The following is a 23,381-nucleotide window of genomic DNA, read 5'->3' as shown; positions in this document are numbered from 1 at the left end:
CCCTTCTTTTCTTTTATTATATATTTTACCGTTTTATTCATTCAATCATTTTATTGTGCGAGCATTATTTCGCAACGATACATGTATACATTACAAAATACAACATCAAGTTCGACGTGATGTATAAAATGGTATCTTGTGACTATCTGCATCTGTGTGCTTTTAAAAGTGCACAATCGGGAATCATGATGCCATCGCGGCGGCTTTATATTCAATTTTGCAGGCAAAGCTAAATACATAAATCCGCATCGAGAAAAAGAGCGCAAGATTTCAGTCATACTCCGCGGAGCAAGTAATCAAATCAAAGGGTGTCTCGCAATCAGATCTCTCCCGCAGATCTCCGCCTCGTAAGATCGAACGGGAAGTAAGAAAATATAAATCAGTAGGGTGGATTTAATAATTCACCGAGACGAACATTGCGCCCCTTTCCTGAAAGCACAATCGAACCATTTAACCGTGAAACATTGTACATTTTGCGCCACCCCCGCCTCCCGCCCGGAAAAGGGTGCTCCAGTGTTCGCCATCCCCATGGATACTCGACCATCCGATTATCTCGTTACAACGAAAAACTTTCCCTTAAGCGTTTCAATTAAGCTCCACACAGCACAGGAGATTTAATAATTTTAGAGAAAAGAAGATATACGAAACATGATGTTCTCTTGAAGAAAACAAATATATCTTCTCCTTAGTGAAACAAGTATCGCAAAATCAATGTACGCCAATGTTGTTGCGTAAAGAAATACACGGAGAGAATTTTTTTCTTAGAATTTACCCTGAAAATATGACAATCACGGAACAACATTATATTTCGAAGAATTTTAATGTAAATCTTTTTCATTCAATAAAACTACAATAAGGTATAAAATAAGTTTGATCAATTTTACTGAAATGCATGATAAAAGTCTTTAAAATATTGTATTGTAGTATTGCACCACAGCTATCATATTTTCAGGTCAACTATCAAATTCTTTAAAAAATTTCGTGTATTTACGCGGATTTTTGTTTTAATTACAATTTTACCCTTAATAATTCCCTATATAATTCTTCTGAGTTTGCCTTTAGTTAAATAACAATATATCGCGACGCCTCATACGAATGAAGATAGAACCGATCATCAATACGTTTTTCCATAATAATAATAATTCCCTTTTCACCACAGCCGCCTGTTATGGAATTCCTAACGACGATGGGGCAACGTTAGAAGCCGCTGTAATAACAGCCGCCGGCTGCTGGAGCTCGATAGATAACGCAAGAAAATATTCAGCGATAAAACATGCATCACTCATACAGCGGGTCGATAAAAGAAAAATAACAGTTCTTTTTACATTCTGGTCTCCCCTGCTGTGTAACATTATTAATGCGTCCAGTTAAGATGACTTTATCCAATAGATACTAGAGAATTGATAGTGAAGGTGACGAAACAACTTCATTAATTCTAAACAAGAAAAAAGAATGAATATTATCAGAACCAATTGTGAGCAAACGTTGAGAGGTTGCTTCGATAACATTTACATAATCGCATTTCCGATCTTCCAGATCTTTTCGCAGGATCATTTAATTATCTCGTCGATGACTCGCTTCCGGCCGGAATTATGCCGGATGAGCGCAAGAAGTCAAACGAAAGAATCGATTCCATACGCAGTTGTAATTTATGAAATATGTTTGTATATTCGTATAGAAAATCGAGAATCGATCTTTAGTGTTCCGACAAAATACGGAGCGATGATGATATCATCCATGTTCTGTAGCTCGCATAAAATTACGTCAACGGTTAAGATGCTAATATTATATAAGAAAACATAATTTTGAATCAAATCGCTCGGATATATTGAAACGCAATTCATCATAAAGACATCTTGTATGTATTTATAAAAAAGTGACTCGATCCTCTTAGTGACTCGATACAATCGGAGATATGAGAGTATTAAAAAACATATAAGAGATGGTTAAATGAAAAAATGTATCCTTGAAATTAAATCCTGGTGAAAGTTTTTCTCATAATTTTTATGCGAATTGGAACATTTTTCAGAAATACTCAGAAATATTCGGAAAGTTTAATCTTCTTTCAGAACTTCTCATGCAAGTGAATTCTGAAATATTCTGAAATTTCTCATCCCAGAATTTTTTAAAAATATTTTTAAATTTTTTAGATTTTATAACATTTCATCAGAAATTATACAAAAAATCTTAAAAATCTTACGATATTTTAGAATTAACATATATATGAGAAATTCTAAGAAAAGATATAGATTTTTCTGAAAAATGTTCCAATTCATATAAAAAATGTGAGAAAGTTATAAAATTATAGAGAAATTCTGAAAAATTATATAGAAATTCTAAAAAATTATATGAAAAATACTGAAAAAAACTTTCACCAGGGAAAACAATTCAATAATTAAAAATAAAGATTCACATAACTATAATTCATACAATATCGTAGTCCATATATTATAATTGTAATACATGTATAATTTTAGCATGTCGCAAAAATCTTTTCAACTGATTGAGCGTCTATCGTGAAAATCTAACTTCGTTCTCCGCTCTTGCGAAATTTTGAATATTGCATGACAAGGAGAAGAGACGCTCGCTTTTTAGAATATCAAACGAACGGGAGCGTGCGTACGGTATTATCTCTCTTTCTCTATACTAGAGAGCGGATAAGCCGGTTTCCCTAGATGCAGGATCGATCTGCATGCAGATGCACCCTTCGTGAGCGACACAAAGGTGGCGGACCAAAGAGTGGTCACCAGTTAACATTAGAGCCACTTTGAATATTTCATACGTGGCCATGACCGCGCGTAGATTGCACGCACGTGAAGTGCAAACACAACAAAGGCGAGGCAATGATATTTTTTACGCGGAGACGCGGTGACGTTTTTATGTGCGTAGACCTCCGCATAATTGCCGATAGAGACTTTTTGTCTCGCACGACCGGGGCTTTGACCAACGTTGGATTTTAACGCTCGTTGGATTGAGAATAGAGCTAGTAGATTGAAAACTTTCGCAATATCGACTACAGCTGCTCGTCGCTTTCTTCTTCTTGGAACAAAACGCGCCGTTCGAACTATATTCTTTTGTAGATGAATGATCATTAATTCGTTTACTGTAAAATGGCGCTGATAAGATCCTATTGTTAAGATTTCATTTTTATATGTACATATTGTAATTATATCCTTTTATTTCTGCACTTAAACTCCGTATATAATATGAATTTATCCTCTTTCCAAGATAATTAAGTGATAAAGTAAAAAATTTAAACGGAAATTAGATAAACATCAAAATTAATTATAGAAAAATATATTTCGATATGAAGTAACACAAACTATCTTTTTTATATAAATGTAGATGGTGTCTTAAAAATGTACTAGTTTTACACTTGAATAAATATATATAACACATAGAGTAAATTAATGATTTTCAATAATCTAGCGAAATCTTGTGCCTAATAATAATTTTTTTGAGTAATTATAATACATTTATTTAATTTATACGTTGCACCTCTGTGTTTTTCAATCATGCACTAATTTTAATTTTGAAATGTAATTTTATGTCAAAATTGCAAATATAATTTTATATTATCAAATTGATAATTTAAAATTGATGCTAGCATCTTGTAAATATTTATTTTTAAGAAATTTATTGCGAAAAATATCTTTTTCTATCTATTTTACACAAGACTTGTTAATCTCTGCGTATAAAAAAGTCATTTTTTTATAAAAAGTATTTTCGATTTCAAAATCTTTTCAACACTAATCTCCCAACTTACGAATGTCAAAATAAAAAATAATTCAATTTAAAAATAGTGATAAAATAGCAAGTATTATTTTTTTCAGTTTAATGAAAGATTAAAGATTGGCGATAAATGTTATTTTTGACTATGAAGATTGACTTCTTGAGATATCGATCGACATAACAAAGAAACCTTGGTAAGCTGAATAAAAAGCGATACCCCTCTGACGAGAGCTGTGAATATATTTGACTTACTTACAATCTATCAAAGGTATTTCGACCCTTTACAGCTGGAAAGGAGAGAGGATTTGAAAATTTAATAGTATATTTTATTATGTTTCATAACTTAAATCCCAGCGTCGCTTTTTTCATTGCCGAAAATTAATATTTTCTAAGCTCAATATGTTTCACAATTCAAAGAAATTATAAGAAAATTTATTTAAAAGTGGCTATAATAAAATAATCTAAATATATATGTTTATTCCTTTATTACAAACGATCGCACATGCGAGCAATAATTATAATTAATTCTATTTTGTAAGTGAAAATGATAATATATATAATTAATAATATATTATGATGCTTGTTTCAAAGTTTATTTCTCTTGATTGCGACATTTATTTTAATAATGCTCACATAATTGAGCAAAAAACTATTTTAGTCAGAATATTTGAAAACAAGCACCAACATGAAAGTGTTTGTTAAAATTAGAAAATATCGCTCTACAATTTTTAATATATTAGTATATTACACAAAAATAACGCATTAATATTAATTTTGTCAGTCATTAGATCATGTATTGCAACATCAATATGTGTATAATTAAGCTGAATCCAGCTTGTACAGTGTAGCTTTCAAATAATTAGGCACCGGGTTTTCGAGAAAGCGATCTTTCTCGAGGATTTATAAAATTAGATACCTGTGTAACTCGACTATTATATGTTAAAAAATCTAACTGTACAAAATATATTGTGCATCGCACAGAGCACAAGCGATTTTCTCTTTTTACAATATTGCATGGAAAAGAAAAATTTTAATTTTTCCGTCATATAAAAATCCATATCTACAAAACTTGAACAAAGCCTGAAACTATTTGAATTCACGAATCAATGTAAAACTCTTATAAAAATTACGAAAAGCCTATTTACATAACGAAAACCGACACAAAAATATTCAATTGATATTTTGATATTGAGAAGATTTATATTACGTACAAATAAAATTTTCCTCTTTGAAAATCTAAGATTTCAACAGCGAATATTTCATATTATTCCATGTGAATGATATAACTACATGTAGGTACATATTTATTCTATTAATAAATATCTTTTCTTGTACTGGAACGATTTTTAGACACTATAAGGCACTATAAATAATTGTGTCCCTTATATTCGTAAAGACATTGGGAAAATTCGTTAAATAAACTATGTAACTGCCTATTACATTTATAATAATAAACAATTATTACATAAAATCATTACTTTTTAAAAGTACAAATCATTTCCAATCAAGATTTTCTAGTGACAGAGATCTTCTAGATTTATTTATTCAATAATGAATATATCTATATCTTGTAAAAATAGGATATTAATTGTATCAGTTTTATTATCAGCCATTGGAAGCATCTATTATTTCCGTTATAATAGAAGACATCATTAAACTATAGAATAAAATATAATATCAAATATATTACTGATAATTTATATTCATAATCTCTTTGTCATTTTTCGTTACTATTTTATTTTTTTAGATATAACTACTTTAATGTAAAAAACGATTCCTTTAAATTTGACCTGTTTTTCAAATGCCGAATTTAAAAATCAAAACTACAGAATTCTCTATAATAAGCAAATGTAATGTATAAGAATACATTCCATGCACAAATACTGGTTTCTCAAATTCTAATATCAACTTTGGCAAAGTAAATCAATTAAAATCTGTGATAAAACGCTAAGACAAAATACGTCTTATTAACATAAATCATTATACATGGATTTGTTATACAATTGCTCTGTAAAGAGTAATAACAATTTACATTAGGAACTATGAAATAAACCAGTAATATCATTATAACATTGTCTCACAGAGAAAACTTTCTCTCTCTTTATGGAAATTGATGTCTAATATAATATAGCATATACACGACTGAAATTTAGATTTAAATCATTATACTTTTATCTTATGGCAGCCTAAACAGATATTTTACTCTACTTTAAATTCCAGGTATTAGTGACATTTTATCACTAAAAATGATAGTAAAATATATAATTGTATTGTAATTTTTACAATTTAATTTCCATTATTTTCCCGATTTCTCAATATGGCTTGCCATATCCTGAGTTCAATTCCTCCCCTAGAATTATATATAAGATGTATAAGATGTATAGAGATTAGTTTATCTCTACACACATATGTTATTAAATAAAAGAAAATATTTTTACCTTAAGTTTAGTCTACGGAGATCTTCCCGTGTAACATGATGCAAAATATCTTCCAGTGTATATTCCTCATATAGAATCTAAGAATATTAAAAAATCGTTCATAAATATTACATGTAAAATAAATAACATGTAACTTATTTTTATTCTCATTCTCATTTCAGATATCCGTGATATACTTACTCTATCGATTGATGTTTCATCTATTTGAAGATTCTGTAACCAATCGACAAGGGCTGTATCCGGATGTGAAACCGTACTGTGCGTATCGATAGTAGATATTAAGGATTGTTGAGATATATTTCCAAAAATGCAAGAATTGTAACTATAATTATTTAAAAAATATTTTTATATAATGGGTGCATTCAGTATTACCGCTCAGTGAACTCTTGTATCTAATTGACATATTCTGTTAAATCTAAAAATATAGGCCAAACGGATATAAGAGCTCACTAAGCGCTCAATGAGCAGTCGTAGTACTGAATGCACCCAATGTTAATCAAATTTTTTATACATTGCAATACGTGAAAAGCAGCAATAAATAAATAATGATTATGCAGCAACATAAAAATAAAATGATAATGTTTCGCACCCTGATTCCTGTCTTATTGATCTTCTATTAATATTTTCACATAAATGTGTCAGTGTATTAACTTGGGCTCTCTGCTCTTCGAGAGCTTGTTGCAATAACGTTTGATATGATTTCTGACTTTCTACCAATTCCTGAAGTAGCTTCATATTTTCCATTTTTAATGCTCCCATTTGATCTCTATATTCTTTCCAATATTTATTATCAACAGAGTCAGCGGTTTTTTGAGATTTCACAGAGTTTACCGTTGATACCCCAGACGTTGATCCTTCCTCAGGACCCTGACCACCAGGTTGTACTCGTTCTTGTCCAAGTAAGTTGGCACCCAATTCTAAGTATACAAATTGTAACACAAAACGTATTCCATGTAATAACTTGTATACTACTTTTTGATCACATTTGAATATATCTAATTTTTTGATTTTTCAATAAAAACTGTTTAAATGATGATATGTATGAACTCGAGTAGAATGCGATAACTTTCTTACTGAACGCGACGTTCATAAATGATCCCATATTATTAGTGATGACTTTCCCTCGAGATATTTTTAGAGTTGACATGATAACATACTCAATCTCTTCACGTGTATTACACTTAAGATACATGCGTTACACATCTGGTTCATATTCTAAACGTGTGATAATCTGGCCAGTTGAATGAAACACTTTTTCTTTTACTGACAGGAATGAGTGTTCTCAATGACGTCTGTCAAATATGTGACAATTTATTCCCATTTTCATTAAGAAAAATAATACTTACCAGGAGATAAAACTGTGATAGCAGCTTGAACAGCATTTCTTACTAAATTGTCTAAAGCAAACATCCAATGTGGCTTTATACTGTGCATTCTGAGAACCTCATTTACTGCTGTTTGAAATAAATAAATAGCCAAATGTAGATGATTAATAGCGGTCGAATCGAAATCCAATTCCTCTTTCAACGTTCGAATAGCGGTTACTATTACTTCCTGATTTTGCTCTGCTATATAATCCCTCAAGCCACGCATGAGCAACACTAAATGACTCTAAAATAATAATAAATAATTAAGTATATACCGGTAGTTATTTGCAACACAACATGATACTTCAGTATATAAATACCATTTGTAACACAGTTTGTCCTTCCGCTTGATGTATACCTCTCATCCAAACCTCGCAAATTTTTGCCTCATCCTGGTTGAGAACTCTTGTTAATGTCATACGTCTTTGACTATCCTTCTTTAACAGATAAAAACCCTCTTGTTCTTCTCCAGATTTTTGTCCTGGTTGTCCTGTTTTACCCCAATTTCCCATAAATATAAATGAATATCATATCATAATAAATTCTGAACAGATGGACAATTCGCAATCTTTCATCTATCCATCTGTCCACGATTACAATATTTATTTATATTGTGATCTGAATAAATTCTTTTTGATATCTTTTTAAAATTATTTTTCGATACTAATTCTATGAAGTATCAATCCTACGAAGTGATAGATTAAATTTACCTCCTAATTCAACTTCTGGTGATAACAAGCCACCAGATGAACTTCTTCTAGTTATTGAGACACCAGCTGTATCAGTTTCACTAGTTTCTATCGATGGAGTATTCCCTATTGTACTAATAAGATATAAACAAATAATATCAATTTTTTTATATTATAAATTATCTATCTATATTAACATTTCAACTGTCTACAAAATGATAAAATTTTATTAATATTGTGTATCAAAGGATTATTAGCGTATCTTGCATATAAGTATAAAAGTGATAATTTTGTATTTTAAATATTTCAATATTCTGATATTATTTAATTATCTAATAATGTATACAAAATAAATAATGTATACAAAATAAAAATTCGATTAGTCTTGTATCATATAATATAGAGGAAAATAATACAGAAATATTATTACAAATAATATATTAAAAAAGAGAGAAAGAGATACACAATCTCTATATATTTAATATGATATATACAATAAAATTTATATAAACAATTCGAACGATCCACCTATTTTGAGGGTATATATTTATTATTGTTTAAAGGTAGAAAAAGCTGATTATAGGATAAGTCAAATGTTAAAAAGCTGCTTTATTTAAATTATGTTCTACTAAATTATATTCACATAAACTATAGTAATCACTTAGCAAAGCTATTATACGTTAATATGTTTATGTCAATACTTAAGAAGATAAATCCAGACTCCAAAATAAAAAATGTTATTATATTATTTTATTTCGAATAATATTTTAAAGTATCTAATAATAATGTTATATCTAATATGTAATATTACTGCTTGCATAAAACATAAAGGAAATTTGAAATTAATACAACTTACACAAAGCTGGGTTATATATCGAGATATTATATACTACTATTATATGAACGCATAAACATTTAATGTGATGTGCAAAAAGTGATGACTTCATAACTACGGATGTTTATTATACAAGATATAAGCAGTTTGAAGACACTGATTAAACATTTTGTACATTTAATATTCATGATAAATGATCATATAAAAAAATCTATATAATTAATGTTTACGAATAACTAAATAACAAAACAAAATATTCCTTTAGTTATATACTTTACTTGCATCTAAACAATTTACGAAGTTAGAACCATACCTGTTAAAAGAGAGGGTTGCAGTAGGCATGCTGATGGGGGACAATAGGTGAGCTGGACTGCGTTCCCTCAATGGGCTAGACTTCGTTAACCCTCCACTAAATTTAACATTTTATAATTACAATTTGCCACATGCATTCACATAAAGGAATATTATACTCATGTATCATATTCTTTATATGTAGAATGCAATTTCGATAAAGTACTTTTAATATATTCATTAAAGGATATGATGTGGATATTAAAAATTTGGAAATAAAGTAAAAATTACAATATATAGCATAACAATACACAACTTAAATTTGTTATTCCTTGGCAATACTATAAAAATAGTCAAGTTTTGTAAATGGCATTTCCTAACGTTTCAATATCAATCTAACAATTATCAAGCGACATAAAAAATAAGATTAGCAACAAAAATTACTTGATACAAATAAAATAAAAGTATAACATAGTAAAACAAAGGCGAGATGCCACAAATTACAAAAATACTTACACATAGTACATTATAACAAAGATAAAATATTTTATAATACCTATCATCGGATTGAGACATCTGCATAGGTGTGGCAGAGACAATGTGATTATTATTTGTTTTATCGCATTTCCCCAAACGTTCCACTCTGTCTGCAGGAACTGATATGCTTCTACTAAAATCTGGTGGTGCGACTAATCTGTTACTCTTCTTTTTCCTATAATAAATAAGCATTTTACTATACGATTGTAAAAAAATTATAAAACTCTACAGTACTATGCTTATTTATATACTCATTAAGAAATGGATCCTCTAACAACTCTGCCGCGGTTGCTCTTATATCAGGATTCGGCTCAAAACAACGTAATATAAAACTTTTTGCTCTTTCAGATAACTCTGACGGAATCTCAGGATGTATTTTGTAATATCCCACCTGTGTGCAAACAAACATATATACATCAGACTTTAAATAAATTAGTAATTCTCAATTTAAAATGTTAATAATTTAATATTCTCAATTTACTTTAAAAACAGCTGCTTGTGGAGAACCTAGCTCAATAAATGGAGGCTTTCCGGTGGCCATCTCAACTATCGTGCAACCTAAAGACCAAATATCCGCCTAAAGAAAAATTTAAATAATTGTTATTGTGATATATATGATACAAATATGTCTTTATCCTACGAACATTCTCAAAACAAAACATTTAATTAAACATAAACTTACAGGCGCGCCATAACCACGTTGACCTTTGTCAATAACTTCTGGTGCCATGTACTGTAATGTTCCAGTAAATGTTTCTGTACTCGGGCATAAGCCAGCCAAACGTTTGGACATACCAAAATCAGAAATCTTTACTACTCCACTGTATGTATTTACCAACACATTATCACCTAAATCATATATTTAAATTTACTTGTGTGGAAATAATTATATAAAGATAAAAATATTTTCTTAAACAAATAAACGTAAAATTTATTTACTCTACGAATTATATACCTTTTATATCTCTATGAACTATTTTTTGGTCATGGAGATATTTAAGGCCCTCCAACATCTGTTTAGTATAATATGAGATAGTTGATTCGTTTTCTTTCAAAGGGCCCCATTTCGATCTTAGCAACGCTGATAAACTTCCTGAAATTGTAACAATTGTGAATATTTATAAGTGCCATTTTTTTTATGTTATGCTTTTCTTCTTCCCTACCTCCAGGAACTTGCTCCATAAAGATTTTAAAATATCCATCCTCGCTTACAGAGCCCAAATATTGAACTATATTTCTGTGCCTCAATTGACTATGTAATTTAATTTCTTCATGAAGAGGTTGTACATCGCCCAAATTTCGTTCACGAATTTCTTTCACTGCAATCCTGACTTGCGTATTTAAATCACGCGCTGCGTACACCACGCCGTACGTACCTTTACCGAGAATTATGCGCTTGTTTTGATCATCCAATTCATATTCGAACTGAAAAAACACATCAAACAATTAAAAATTATATACAAAACGTATGTACAATATTATAAGTGATATTAAAAATTGATAGAAACCTTCATGCGATCATCAGTCATGTAAGCATCCAAATCTGTAACCATGCCTTCTTGATCTCTAGTCATTTCTAAGATCAAGTCGTAAAATCTTTGCCTACATTGTACTGATGGCAGATACATTTGAAAATCATCCGAGTTTTGGTGAACGTACAGAAAAAGACATCTTTCATCCCTCTTATACAAGCTTACACTACGGATCATATTTGCAGTAAACAACCAATCGTGAACTTGCTTGCAATTGTTTCTCATATTATCCAGACATAAATTCCATATTTGTATGGACTTCTCCTCCGCGCCGAGATTCACGTTTACATAACTCGGCATTAAAATTTTTGTTGGTTCCAACACTAAAATCTGATGAAAAAATATTGTGATGTATTAAGCGTTTTTGCTAGAAAAATTATTAAAGTGGGAAGTTGATTTTTAAGAGTGAATCCATAAATCTGCACTAAGAGCAGTTTTATATTATTCTTACTTTGACCCAAAATGTACAGAAGTAAGCTGGATTGGTAACACATAACTATAAGCCATAATCTCCCGAATTGGAAACTGGATCCTCAGTAGAACGATTCCATTTATCAACTTACTGGAAACCGTATACTATCGCCAACCTCCGGCTTTGTAGCTTCGACAAAGTAGTCCATCCAGAAACTAAATATTTGTTCCTCCGGTGCAATTTCAGCTTCCTCATTTTTTTTACGGAACCTATCTATCAGTGATATGTTGCCAATTGTTGATTTCAGATACCTTAAAAATTAAAATAATTAATTAAAATAAGTTCGAAAATATACTTTGCTTTACATTCTAAACATATTATGTCTTTTACGAAATAAACACCTAAACTTTATTTCTCGTATACTTACCAATTCGGTGGCTTCAATTTAAACATACATTCAGCTGCTTGTATAGCTTTTGAATAATCTTCCGCTAATACACTAATTTCAAAGAATGTTGCTACATCCCAATAATCTTTTAAGCTCGGTAAACTGCCTTTCTTGCCAATTAAGTTATTTAATACCATTCCTATATGTTGTAACTCTTCACTTTTAGAAAACTCATTTCCGGCTATGACCAATAAAGTAGCAAGATTTATACCAGCATATTCGTTAGGCTGAACCTACAAATATAATAATAACAAAACATTATACACTAATTGAGATAATTCCAATAAAAGAAAAATGATGTATACTGTACCTCAAAACCTTTTCTGTACCAGTGAATCGCATTCTTTAAACTCTCCTGATCTGTGTGTCTACTTTCGACAAATATATCTTTATATATTCTTCCACATAAACACAACATATCAGGAACATGATTTTCTTTTTTTTCCAGTGCTTTCTCGATAACCTTTAGTGCTCTTTCTCGATCACCCTCTTTGTTCCGACGATTTAGAGCAAACGCGTATAAATATCTTATAGCTGGAGTATTTATATAATTCTTATGAGTTGGTATAGTTCTCAAATCGTCAACCAATTGTACCATTGCATCATAATCCTAATAATATTAAAATAAATATAAATGTGTATATTTTTACATAACAGTACAATTTTCATTGGAAAGTAATATTAATCTATCATTATTTGACCTGTATTTCCCGGAATGAAATGAGAACATTTAAAACGACCTCTCCTGATAGAACATTTGGATCATCTAAACGTTTGCGCATGTTATTCAGAGCTCTGGAAAGTTCTTCTCCAGAGTATGTTTCACGCGCCTTTCGTAGATCTGCCAAAAATTTCTCCTTCATATGTGCTCTGGAAGTTTTAATAAAAGCATTTTTCATATTAATATATATTAAAAATGTTATATAATCTGTTTTCTGCACTTTGTAATAAAGGTAATGATTAAACATTTCTAATATAAATAAAGTTGGTTTGCGAAAAATTTTCATATATGCTTACTTGGATTGTATTTCCACATCCTGAAACAATTTCTTGAGTTTCAGAGTGAGATGCTGTTTGGGATCTATTGTTTCTTCGCCTGTGATTCTGCTGGTTGCTGGATTAGTAGCCACACATGATCCACACGATTCCACAACGCGATATGAAACAAATGTGTAACTGCCGCAGGATAACTGTACAAAAAAAAACATATTTCTGTGTAATTAATTTCATAAAAATAATGCATATCGCTGTAATTAAAAAAATATTAATTTTACATAAACGCTATCAAAAAAATAATAATTACGTTTAAAAAATTATACGGACAAATTATTTGCATTTCTACTATCTCGACATATTTTATGTATTACACATTATCAATAATCTATGTTTAATTAACAAATTGAACTTAATATTTGATTATTCATAATCTGTTATTTCATAATTATTCATATATTTTTACGTTAATTTTAACATACGTATGCACTTTAAATTCCTTCTCTCTCGAGTTCTCTTATAAATTGTTATAAATTGTTCAATATGATAATTTCGAATAAAATTAACAATCCAGGTGCAATGAAATGAAACGTATGTAAACAAATCAGTAATAAATCGTAGAGAACGATCGTGCACTGTTGCACAATATACCAGTATTATATTGAGTAACTGCTATATTGAGAGTATGAGCTCACGTTTTTCTATTCCATATTAAGCGGAATTACATATTTGGTGCTTGCCCAACAGGCAGAGACATCGTTTCATCTGATGGATCATGTTTAACCCGCGGCAGTCTGACGTCGAGTACCGTTCCGCGCGCAACACGTTCTAATTGCCGACCACAGTAAAAATATCAAGTCTTTTCGAAATTCTCGAAATAACAAGTCTCGCAGAAAATTACATCAACAAATAAAAAATAATTATGTTAATAAAAAGTGATTATAAAAAATTCAGACAACTGTTAAAGTGCCTACAACAAGATTAAACTACTCGTGAGAAATGCGTAATAGCAAGTGAAATGCATCGTAGAAGTAAATTCTTTTTTAATATTTTGCACTTTCTTTAATCTTTTTGTATAATTTAAATATGATATAATTTTCGGAAACAGTTATTAAAATAAAATCATTTACATATTATAATAATTCTTTCTATACTAAATGGATATTTCTTTTTAATATAAAGAATGAATACTGGAACTTTGATATGCTGTGCATACAGTGGGTCTCTTGCAATGTCCCTGAGCAATCTATTTATGAGAGCATTAATTGAGATCATAGCTATGAGTGCATAGGTCTAAAAAACGGTCAAGGTCACTTGTGTTTTACTGCTGCTACTGCTACTGCTGCTGCTGCTACTGCTGCTGCTGCTGCTGCTGCTGCTGCTACTACTACTACTATTACTACTACTAACTATTACTATACTACCACCACTACTACTACTACTACTACTACTACTACTACTACTACTACTACTACTATTACTACTACTACTACTACTACTACTACTACTACTACTACTACTACTACTACTACTACTACTACTACTACTATTACTACTACTACTACTACTATCACTACTATTACCATTATGTATAGTATTTTGCAATGAATGTACGAGACTTATTCGCATTCATATTCTAAAAGCAATGAAAACATATATGTGCTGTACAAAGTATATACATACCTTGAGTCTAATTGTAGCTTCTGTGTCTATGTCATTATATAGCAAAATGTTTTCCTTCATTCCAAAACTTTCCCTGACACCGAGATGATAAAACAGCGCAGATTGTTGCAATTGTATACTTAAATCCACAACTGCCACATCAGCGTTATAAAATGTGTCCAGCACATTAGTTTCGCCAAAATCAAGTTTCTCAAACTACAAAAAATGGAAAATCAAATAAAGATCAAAGTGTACTTCATGACTCTTGTATCTTTAGCTTATAAGTATGTAAAAAATATTCTTAAGATTATCTAGCATTCGACTTTTGATATAAAAAGTTTGTTTTGAAACTGATAAAATTGATGTGTTGCAATAATTTGGTTTTTACTTCTATCACATCTTTATTCAGTCTCATTGAAAATACATATTTTGCTATCCTGCTGTTATTTAAACAGCCAATTCATGTAAAAAGTATACCTGTATATGATGTATATTGGCATTGACCAAATTACAGGCCTGTCTAACTTCGTCTAGTGCTTTCTTTCGTTGAACAAGATGTTCTGATTGCTGCAAATCCAAGACACAAGCCACGTCCATTCTGGGCCTCCCTGGTACCGTTGTGTGCCCCGATATGTCACTCTGTGTTCCCACACTATCCGTACTAGAGATGCCTTCCATAACGCTTGATTGCGAGGCAGCTGTACAAGATTATTCTTATATGCCGAAAGTATTTACACAGCTACTATATTGAGAAAAAATCATGCATGGTACAACAACAGTGTTTATAAAGACTATTCTTTTTCAAAGAATGTTCTAAGTTGTATACTGGGACACTGATACAATAAACTGGAGTGAAATAGTTGATATTTATAGTTCATTCTTATATTCAAGACAGTTTTAAATAGTCTTAAGATGTCATAAGCCAATTACAATCATATTAGCATCTTAAGACATTACTTGAAACAGTCTTAAAATAAAAATAAACTTATAAATACTCGCTTATATTTATTCCATTCCAACTTATTATATCAAAGTTCAAAACATTCTTCAAAAAATAACAGACTTAGATCTGATTACATCGACTTACTTTACTTTAATTTTAAGCGTTGCTTAAACTCTCTCTCTTTCTGTCTTTCTATTGGTTTAAAAAAAAGAAAGAGAGATTTTAAACTTCGCTTAAAGTCAAAATAATGTTGATGCAATTGGATCTTAGAAATGTATGATTTACCAGCCGTATCGATCATATCGCCACAAACAGAAGGCATATTGTTTTGTACTCCACTTGATACACGACGTTCCCCTTGTACTCCTCTTTTATAGAACACCCCAAAGACTGAGTTGCTTATTAGCGTGTACCTGTTCATAAAACAGAATGTCAAACGCTACGTTCTAACTGACATGCCACCGAAAACGCTCGTAGTCGATTCACCTGCACGTATATAAAAACAAGTGCGTAATGTCATTTCCTCGCGGGACACCAATCTCTCATGCCGAAGATTAGCTCGAGATTAAACATGCGACGAACATCACTTTTCGAGCAACTCATTGCTCCCTGTCTCACGACAGGACCACCACGGGGAAGAGAAGTTGCGAAGCGCTCCAAGGAGGATACGCAACAAGAATGCTGTGCATTCACTGGTAGCGATAAATATACTAGTCTGGCTCTCCGTGGAACTCAATTAGAACCCGGAGTTAATCCGCACGACATAATGAACGGACACAGCGAAAGATACTTCTCGTCACGCGCGTCGTAGGAACCGTAGCATCCACTTCTTCCGGAACATGTAAATGCACGTAATCCGAAGGTCCGAAGTCAAGGAGGTGCTCGCGTAGCCGAGATCTTCGCTCCGCGAAGAAGCGTTTCATGCCATTTCACAGATGGCGGCGAGATCAGAGCCGCTCCGCCGGTATAAAAATAGACGTTCTCAAGATAGCGCGAATCATTCCGGCCGCACACACATATGAAACTCAAACGTTCTAGAAAGCGTGCCTGGACAATATAAATCATTCGGATAGAAGCGGATGCGATAGAGCGTCGCTTCACTTTATATATATATATATATATATATATATATATATATATATATATATATATATATACAGGTATAACGTAATATAGGCCTATATTTAGAACGTACGTGCTTTTATTCATAAATGCGCTTTTATTTTTAAAATTCTGTATGTACATATGTAATTTAAACTATATGCTAAATAAAATACTCGTGTTGTAACCACGTTCTGTATACATCAGTTATATAATAGTATTTGTAGTTTCCCATACAGCACAGAAGATTAAAGTAATATTGCAGATTGCAATGTAACATTGCAAAGATATTACAGAAATGTAGATTATAAATATGCCTGCAAAATGTTAGTAATATGCTTGTAATATTTCTATTTTTTGTATGATTAACTTACCAAGCGACTGTATTATTATAATGTGGATAATATTTGTAGTTTGTTCAGGATACACACATACATGCTTTATCCTTATGAATAAATTTATTGCTTCAGAATTAATACTATATTTATTGGAATATTTTATGATTTCAAAAAATTGCTTTTGAAAAGCACATATCAGTAGAAATGCGATTTGTTGAAAAATTAAAGTTATTGAGATATATGTATAGAAATAGTTTTCATTTTCAGTCTTCGTAAAATTTATCCAAATACATTACATTGCAATATTGCTGGAACATTTTGTTGCAATGTAATAAAAAGCGGACATCTTAAAATTGTTGGAATTTTGCAATAATGATTCAGCAATCACCATGCAATATTGCAACGTTTCAGTGAAATCATTCTGCAAAGTTTCTGCAATATTTCTGTGATGTATTGGTTATTATACATTAATTATACATTCTGATAATATGCATAATGCGCGCTATAATTATTGCACGTGTAAAAGATCGCGGCACGTGTCAAATTCTTAGTATTCCATCGATGCCATCGTCGATCGTCTTATTAGTGCAATCATTCGGGTCAATCGAAAGTCCTTGGCATATACGTAATCGAGAGACGTTGAATATGCTGCAAGCGACAAATTATTATAAATCCATGCTGTCATCAGCTCAATTATTATATATATGGAACCGTTCAGTATGCAAGTTTTGAAAAAAGAATAATACATTTTCAATCTCATTTCAGAAATACACTATGCATCATTAAATTCTATCTGCTGCTGAATATATTAGCCAGAAAAAATTGGGGGAGATATTTTTATTTAATCTAAAATATAAAAACCATGATGGTGATTTACAAATTAATTGTATATTTATTTGGCCCTGTCAATTATAACTTTTATATAACCAAGAGAAATGATTGTTTAAATATTAATCTTCCTCTTTAATTAATACTTTGATTAGCTATAATAATTTTAAACATTAGCCTTGGAAAACCTAAAACCAAAAAATGCCTCACAAGCATTGTATTTCCTTAGAATATCCTAATTTGATCAGATTGATTGGATATCCTATTCTGATCCGAAACATTAAATCGTCCATATGATTAGCTCAAGAAATTTGTAATTATCATTACTATATAAAATGTCTTTAGAATCCAAGCAGAATAATAAGTCACGATAACGTCAAAATGATATTAAAATGAATCGGAAATGATTGAAAAATTTTAGTGATCATTTTGGAGTCATTTTGACATCATTTTGATATCATAATGACTTGTTATTCTGCTTGGGAATATATTATTTTGATCCGAAAAAATTATCACTATATTGGTAATTGCATTTTTCAACGTATATATGTCATATACATTTACGTATTATATATATTATAGAGACATATCTTTGCAATTTAATTGTTTTTAAATTTAAAAGTTTTTAAATATATATATTATACATAAATATCCCACACAAACATATTGAAAACTATCCTTTATTTCGGGAAGAATTTAATCATATTTATTTTTATATTAATTAGTTATTAATTTGACAGTTGCAGCTATAGCTTATTTTGTTTTTTGTTGTGCATAATTTATTTTTAAATAGGTATATGGTTATTTATTAACACAGTCATGTCTCGCGCCATCATGCTTAGTGCCGAGACACTACCAGATTGACAAAGCAAAAGGAATTTTTGATATAATTTATATAATTTATAAAATTGATTTTATCGATTGTGAGCACTGTTTTAATGAAAATTTTTCATTTTTAATTAAACTAACTATGACTAATTCTATTTAAAAGAAGCACTTTCAGAGGCTCCATGAGCACATTTTGAGCAAGCTAAAGCCTATTGCTAATATAATTAACGTGCTTTTTGTTTCCTGTTTCTTGCTTTTTTACACCTTTTATTTTTTTTTCTCCTTTGCAATCATTTTATCAACAAGAACAATAAAAAGTCGGATAAGAAGCAAAAAGATAAGATGTAAAAAATGATAAAAAGCAAGAAAAAGGAAACAAAGAGCAAGTGACAAAGTTCCCTTTGCATACGCCTCTTTATAGGGATCCGTATCATTTTTTCCTTAAGAAAACAAGTTCATTCCGCGATACTGCGTACTACGTCGCTTGCCTGGCAGAGGAATATACGTACGCTATAGGCGTATGTATATACAAGGTGTTCTGAAAGTTTTTGTCAATTGCTTTTGTGTAGATAGATAAAAAATTATTCAAGACCGAATATTTAGCATTTTTAGTAATTAATATCTTGTTAACTATTGCGAAAATTGCAAAATAGTAGAGAATTTTTCGACTCAGTTTAGTCCGCTCTACACAAAAGTAATTGGCAAAAACTTTCAGGACACCCTGTATACTATGGGCGTCGCCAAGCAAGCGGCGTAATACGCAATATCGCTGCGAGATGGATTCGTTTTTCGTATAAAGGAGAAAACGACGTGGATTCCTATAAAGTAGGGTTGACGATTGTCCGAGTATCCGAGATAGAAATAGATCCGAGATAAAATATCCGATGAAGCGGATATTTCGGATCCGAATCTGTTTCAAACTGTTTAGAATTTAAATATCCGAACCGTGAAATCATTTATCTTTCAAATATGAATAATCAGACAATCATAGTAAATCTATAGTTTACAGATTCCCATTACTGATAGAATATATCGGGACCCACCCGGCCAAAGTATCGATTTTGTCTTCCGGTTTCTTTGTACAACCCACGACTTTATGTTACGCATGATATATGACTTCTCCAATCCCCGGGGTATTGTGGTTACCAAGACAACCACCGCAGCACTGGTTAGCAACCGCACAGTCACTTTGACAACGACTTCTAGAGTCGACCCTCCACCAGCTACTAGGAAGTTATAAACGCCGAGAAAGTCTCTCTCGACGTGATGGCTACGAAGGAAAAGGAGGATAATGCACGCGAGTTTGCGGGTCATTCGCATTCGGTCGAGTCGGGTGCTACAGCACGGAGCAGCGTGGAAACGTACCAATGAACTCCACGCGAATAGGTTGTCAGGAATATGAAAGAGTCTTACGTCTATCTCCGTAAGCGAACTGTCTCCTACACGATGATAGTGCGGTAGTCATTCGAATTCGTTTGTCTGCGAATTTGTGTTAAGTAGACGGCCACACATAATGCAGTTAATTCATTCGTCGCTTATTCAAACTGTCTCTATCATTCGTTCAAGCGTTGCCTCTTGGTGTCATCTTGGCGTGGAAGTAGTCCAGCTTCGAGGAAATAAAAGAGAAGAAACATACGACAGTATATAATGAATTGTTTCAGAATTTAGAAAAACATTGCAATATTGGTATTAAGAGCTCTTTCTTATTTCAGATTATCAAAATAATCGGAATAAATTACAATTAATCAGAGCAAACCTTTCCTGGGATTTCCGATTTGGTCTAATGACCCTTTCGCTCTCTATTTATAACGCGGTTCTGATCCACCGCAGCCGAGGTAGAAGAGAGATGGAAGGAACGGGACGGAACGGGTTGACCGCAGATTCGCAGGTGAGAGATCCGCGATTCGCGGCCCGCGGCGTGTTCGTACGCGCGCGGCTTGCGAGTGCGAGTGCGTGGAAGGATAGTGGGGCGCAGTGATGCGCGGAGCGGCCACTCCGCAGCGCTCCCCTTTCAAGAGGAGCACATAAGATGGTGGGAGGCAGGTCGACGAAAGTAGAAGCTGCGTTCGGACCACGAATGGCGCGAACGGTACGAACTGCTCCTCGGCCATGATACTATCCTATGCCAGGGGGTCCCCAAGAACTGGCCTGTCTTCCGATCAATATTGTGCTATTGCTAAGATAACCCGCGGTTAGTAGGTTAAGCCTGTACCGCTTCTCTAAGTTTTGTGATTTTTTTCTAATTTTTTGATGAATCCGAAATTGATATCACATTCCAAATAAAAGAAACATTTCTGAACATAAAAAAATAAAAATGAAATATTTTCTAATATTTACAGGAGTGTTATATAAGATAAACGTCCCAGTAATCGGACACGTACCTATGTCCGGACACTTACACAAAATTAATATTATTATTAATCTTAAATACTTTTTTTATTATAATTGTATTATAATTTAATTGCATTTAAAGGTTACAATTAAATTATAATATTACGTTTAAAAAAGCGTATTTGAGATTAACTAATATTAATTTACAAAGTGTTGTATAAATGTCCGGACATAAGAACATGTCCAATCATTGGGACTGGACAGTATCTATGTTCGAACACAAACTTTATTTATTTAAATTAATATTAGTCTCAAATGCTTTTTACCTTAAAGATCAATTTGAATTAGTTGTCTTTTGTTATTAAACAAAATATTAATATACATAGATTTCCCATCAGCATATCAATTTTCTAATTATAGAGAGAACATTAGGACAATTACGTTTCAATATCCGACCGGCTGTCCGGTCACTGATACATTGACGCATTCTATTACTTATTTAAATATTTTAATTAATAATTCTTATAAGTGGGTTCGGATAATTTTTCTTTACTTCAGAGAGTCTTGAGTTTTCAAATGAATGCAAATATTTATAAGATTAGAAATAAGATTATTTATGTTAAATATGAAGCGCCTACGGTCTGAATGTTAAGAGATGTTGAACTACTATTATATATATTCATTTTAAAATGAATTTAATTTCAGAAATAATAATTGCGTGTCAATATGGTTGTCGGACTTTCAACGCAAACAATCTGAAATATTAATAATCTAATTTTCCACAAATTTAATTTTAAAAAACTGTAATAAATATTTTTTAAATAAATATTTCTAATCTTAAAAAGACTATCAAATATTTATATTAAAAACCTTCTATAATAAAACCTTCTAATATATTATAAATTGTATTATTTATGACAATTTATGCTTAAATGTCCGATTATTGGGATATTTACCTTATCTAATATGTTTTCAATTTCTGCATAATATTGACGTGTCTATTATCTTTCTTTATAATCTCGATATTTTATGTTCAAAATAAGAGCATTTTTAAAGTTGACTTGTATTTTAACGTAATCAATTTTATGACAAACATCGCACTATGAATTATGTTAGAAGCTTTTAACATAAAAAATGGATCAGAATATATTGATTTTTCGAAATAATTATGATGTAATTATTCCTGTTGATATGAGAAAAATTCGAAATAAGTAAGTGGAATTATATCCATCATTTTTTATCCCTTTTTGATTCATTATAGATTTCTAATAAATAAATACCATGCTTCTTATGAAAAAAATGCTACTTTATTGATAAGAATACACTGATTTTATATATATATTATTTTGTCCAATAATTATACATAAAACAGAAAATCATATATTTAACCAAAATAAAATTAACATATTGTTTTATTAATAGTGTTCTTGAAATATTCTTATAATATAATAAATTAGTGTTACATAAGATTAGATTAAGTCACATAAGACAAAATAATAGATAGATATATAAAACTAGAAAATATTTGTGTTTAATTCATAAAATCACTTAATTTCTTATGTAAGAAATGTAAAAAGCGAGCTTGCTTGTCAGTATAAAATCAATTTTTTTCATTTATTCAAAATCATTTAAATCATTAAAGTGTGGTGTATACTTTATCTCCTTCTGTTATCAGAATCTGTTCATGGAAATTTATGTAACTGCTATTTGTTGAGCTGAAATTTCAATAACTCACAATTTTATGATTTATATAAAGTGATTAATAAAACAAGAAAATGTATCGAAATAATTAGTATTATTATAAACGTAATTCAAATCAAAAGCATTATTAAGTTATTACATAAAAACTATTTTTTCTAGGTTTTTATTTAAATAGAATAAAGCGAGAAATCAAATTTTTTGTTCAAATTTAAGCAAAATTCCTATTTGAATAAAAGAATCTTTGCCCATGTATTCAAATATTTAGAAATTTTAATTACTGATTATTTCAATATACAATGTTATTAAAATAAAGCGATAAATTTTCCCAAAGGAAAGGACTCAATAAAAGAAAAATAGTAAATTTTCCTTCTTCAT

The 23,381-nt window shown here is 31.0% G+C and overlaps 1 protein-coding gene and 3 long non-coding RNA genes across 6 annotated transcripts in view; 2 read left to right on the top strand and 2 right to left on the bottom strand.

Annotated features, from left to right (window-relative positions):
- LOC147909754 (uncharacterized) overlaps positions 1-6,416 on the top strand; it is a 23,377-nt gene extending 16,961 nt beyond the window's left edge. Inside the window, exon 3 of the long non-coding RNA XR_015545210.1 lies at positions 6,332-6,416. This is a non-coding gene — a long non-coding RNA (uncharacterized LOC147909754). The remainder of the gene's footprint in view (positions 1-6,331) is intronic.
- On the bottom strand, positions 4,201-16,646 carry Ask1 (apoptotic signal-regulating kinase 1). Of its 3 annotated transcripts, XM_011052301.2 has the most exons (24): positions 16,366-16,646; positions 16,165-16,292; positions 15,414-15,634; positions 14,958-15,152; positions 13,299-13,471; positions 12,983-13,151; positions 12,592-12,891; positions 12,261-12,514; positions 11,985-12,144; positions 11,398-11,751; positions 11,053-11,314; positions 10,845-10,982; positions 10,572-10,738; positions 10,371-10,466; positions 10,141-10,280; positions 9,909-10,064; positions 9,375-9,470; positions 8,248-8,360; positions 7,858-8,027; positions 7,517-7,781; positions 6,760-7,087; positions 6,351-6,492; positions 6,171-6,247; positions 4,201-6,082 (listed from the first exon to the last, which is right to left on the bottom strand). In XM_011052301.2, exons 2-24 carry the CDS (start codon positions 16,199-16,201, stop codon positions 6,019-6,021), a joined length of 4,077 nt encoding a protein of 1,358 aa, XP_011050603.1. In that variant the 5' UTR covers positions 16,202-16,292; positions 16,366-16,646; the 3' UTR covers positions 4,201-6,018. The 3 variants fall into 3 exon arrangements, with proteins under 3 accessions (XP_011050603.1, XP_087262683.1, XP_011050600.1); XM_087406557.1 differs by having other exon boundaries at positions 16,165-16,646; XM_011052298.2 differs by lacking the exon at positions 9,375-9,470 and having other exon boundaries at positions 16,165-16,646.
- Positions 13,467-23,381, top strand: LOC105143800 (uncharacterized). The gene is made up of 3 exons (XR_845797.2): positions 13,467-14,305; positions 19,977-20,614; positions 20,687-23,381. It is a non-coding gene; the product is annotated as an uncharacterized LOC105143800 (long non-coding RNA).
- On the bottom strand, positions 17,079-20,147 carry LOC105143799 (uncharacterized). Its single transcript, XR_015545209.1, has 2 exons — positions 20,018-20,147; positions 17,079-17,966 (listed from the first exon to the last, which is right to left on the bottom strand). It is a non-coding gene; the product is annotated as an uncharacterized LOC105143799 (long non-coding RNA).

The sequence above is a fragment of the Acromyrmex echinatior genome, chromosome 5, assembly GCF_024713525.1.
Source record: "Acromyrmex echinatior isolate Ae372 chromosome 5, ASM2471352v2, whole genome shotgun sequence".
NCBI classification, from domain to species: Eukaryota; Metazoa; Arthropoda; class Insecta; order Hymenoptera; family Formicidae; genus Acromyrmex; species Acromyrmex echinatior.
Note: the sequence above shows the minus strand (reverse complement) of the source record. Positions and strands in the feature narration are given on the sequence as shown.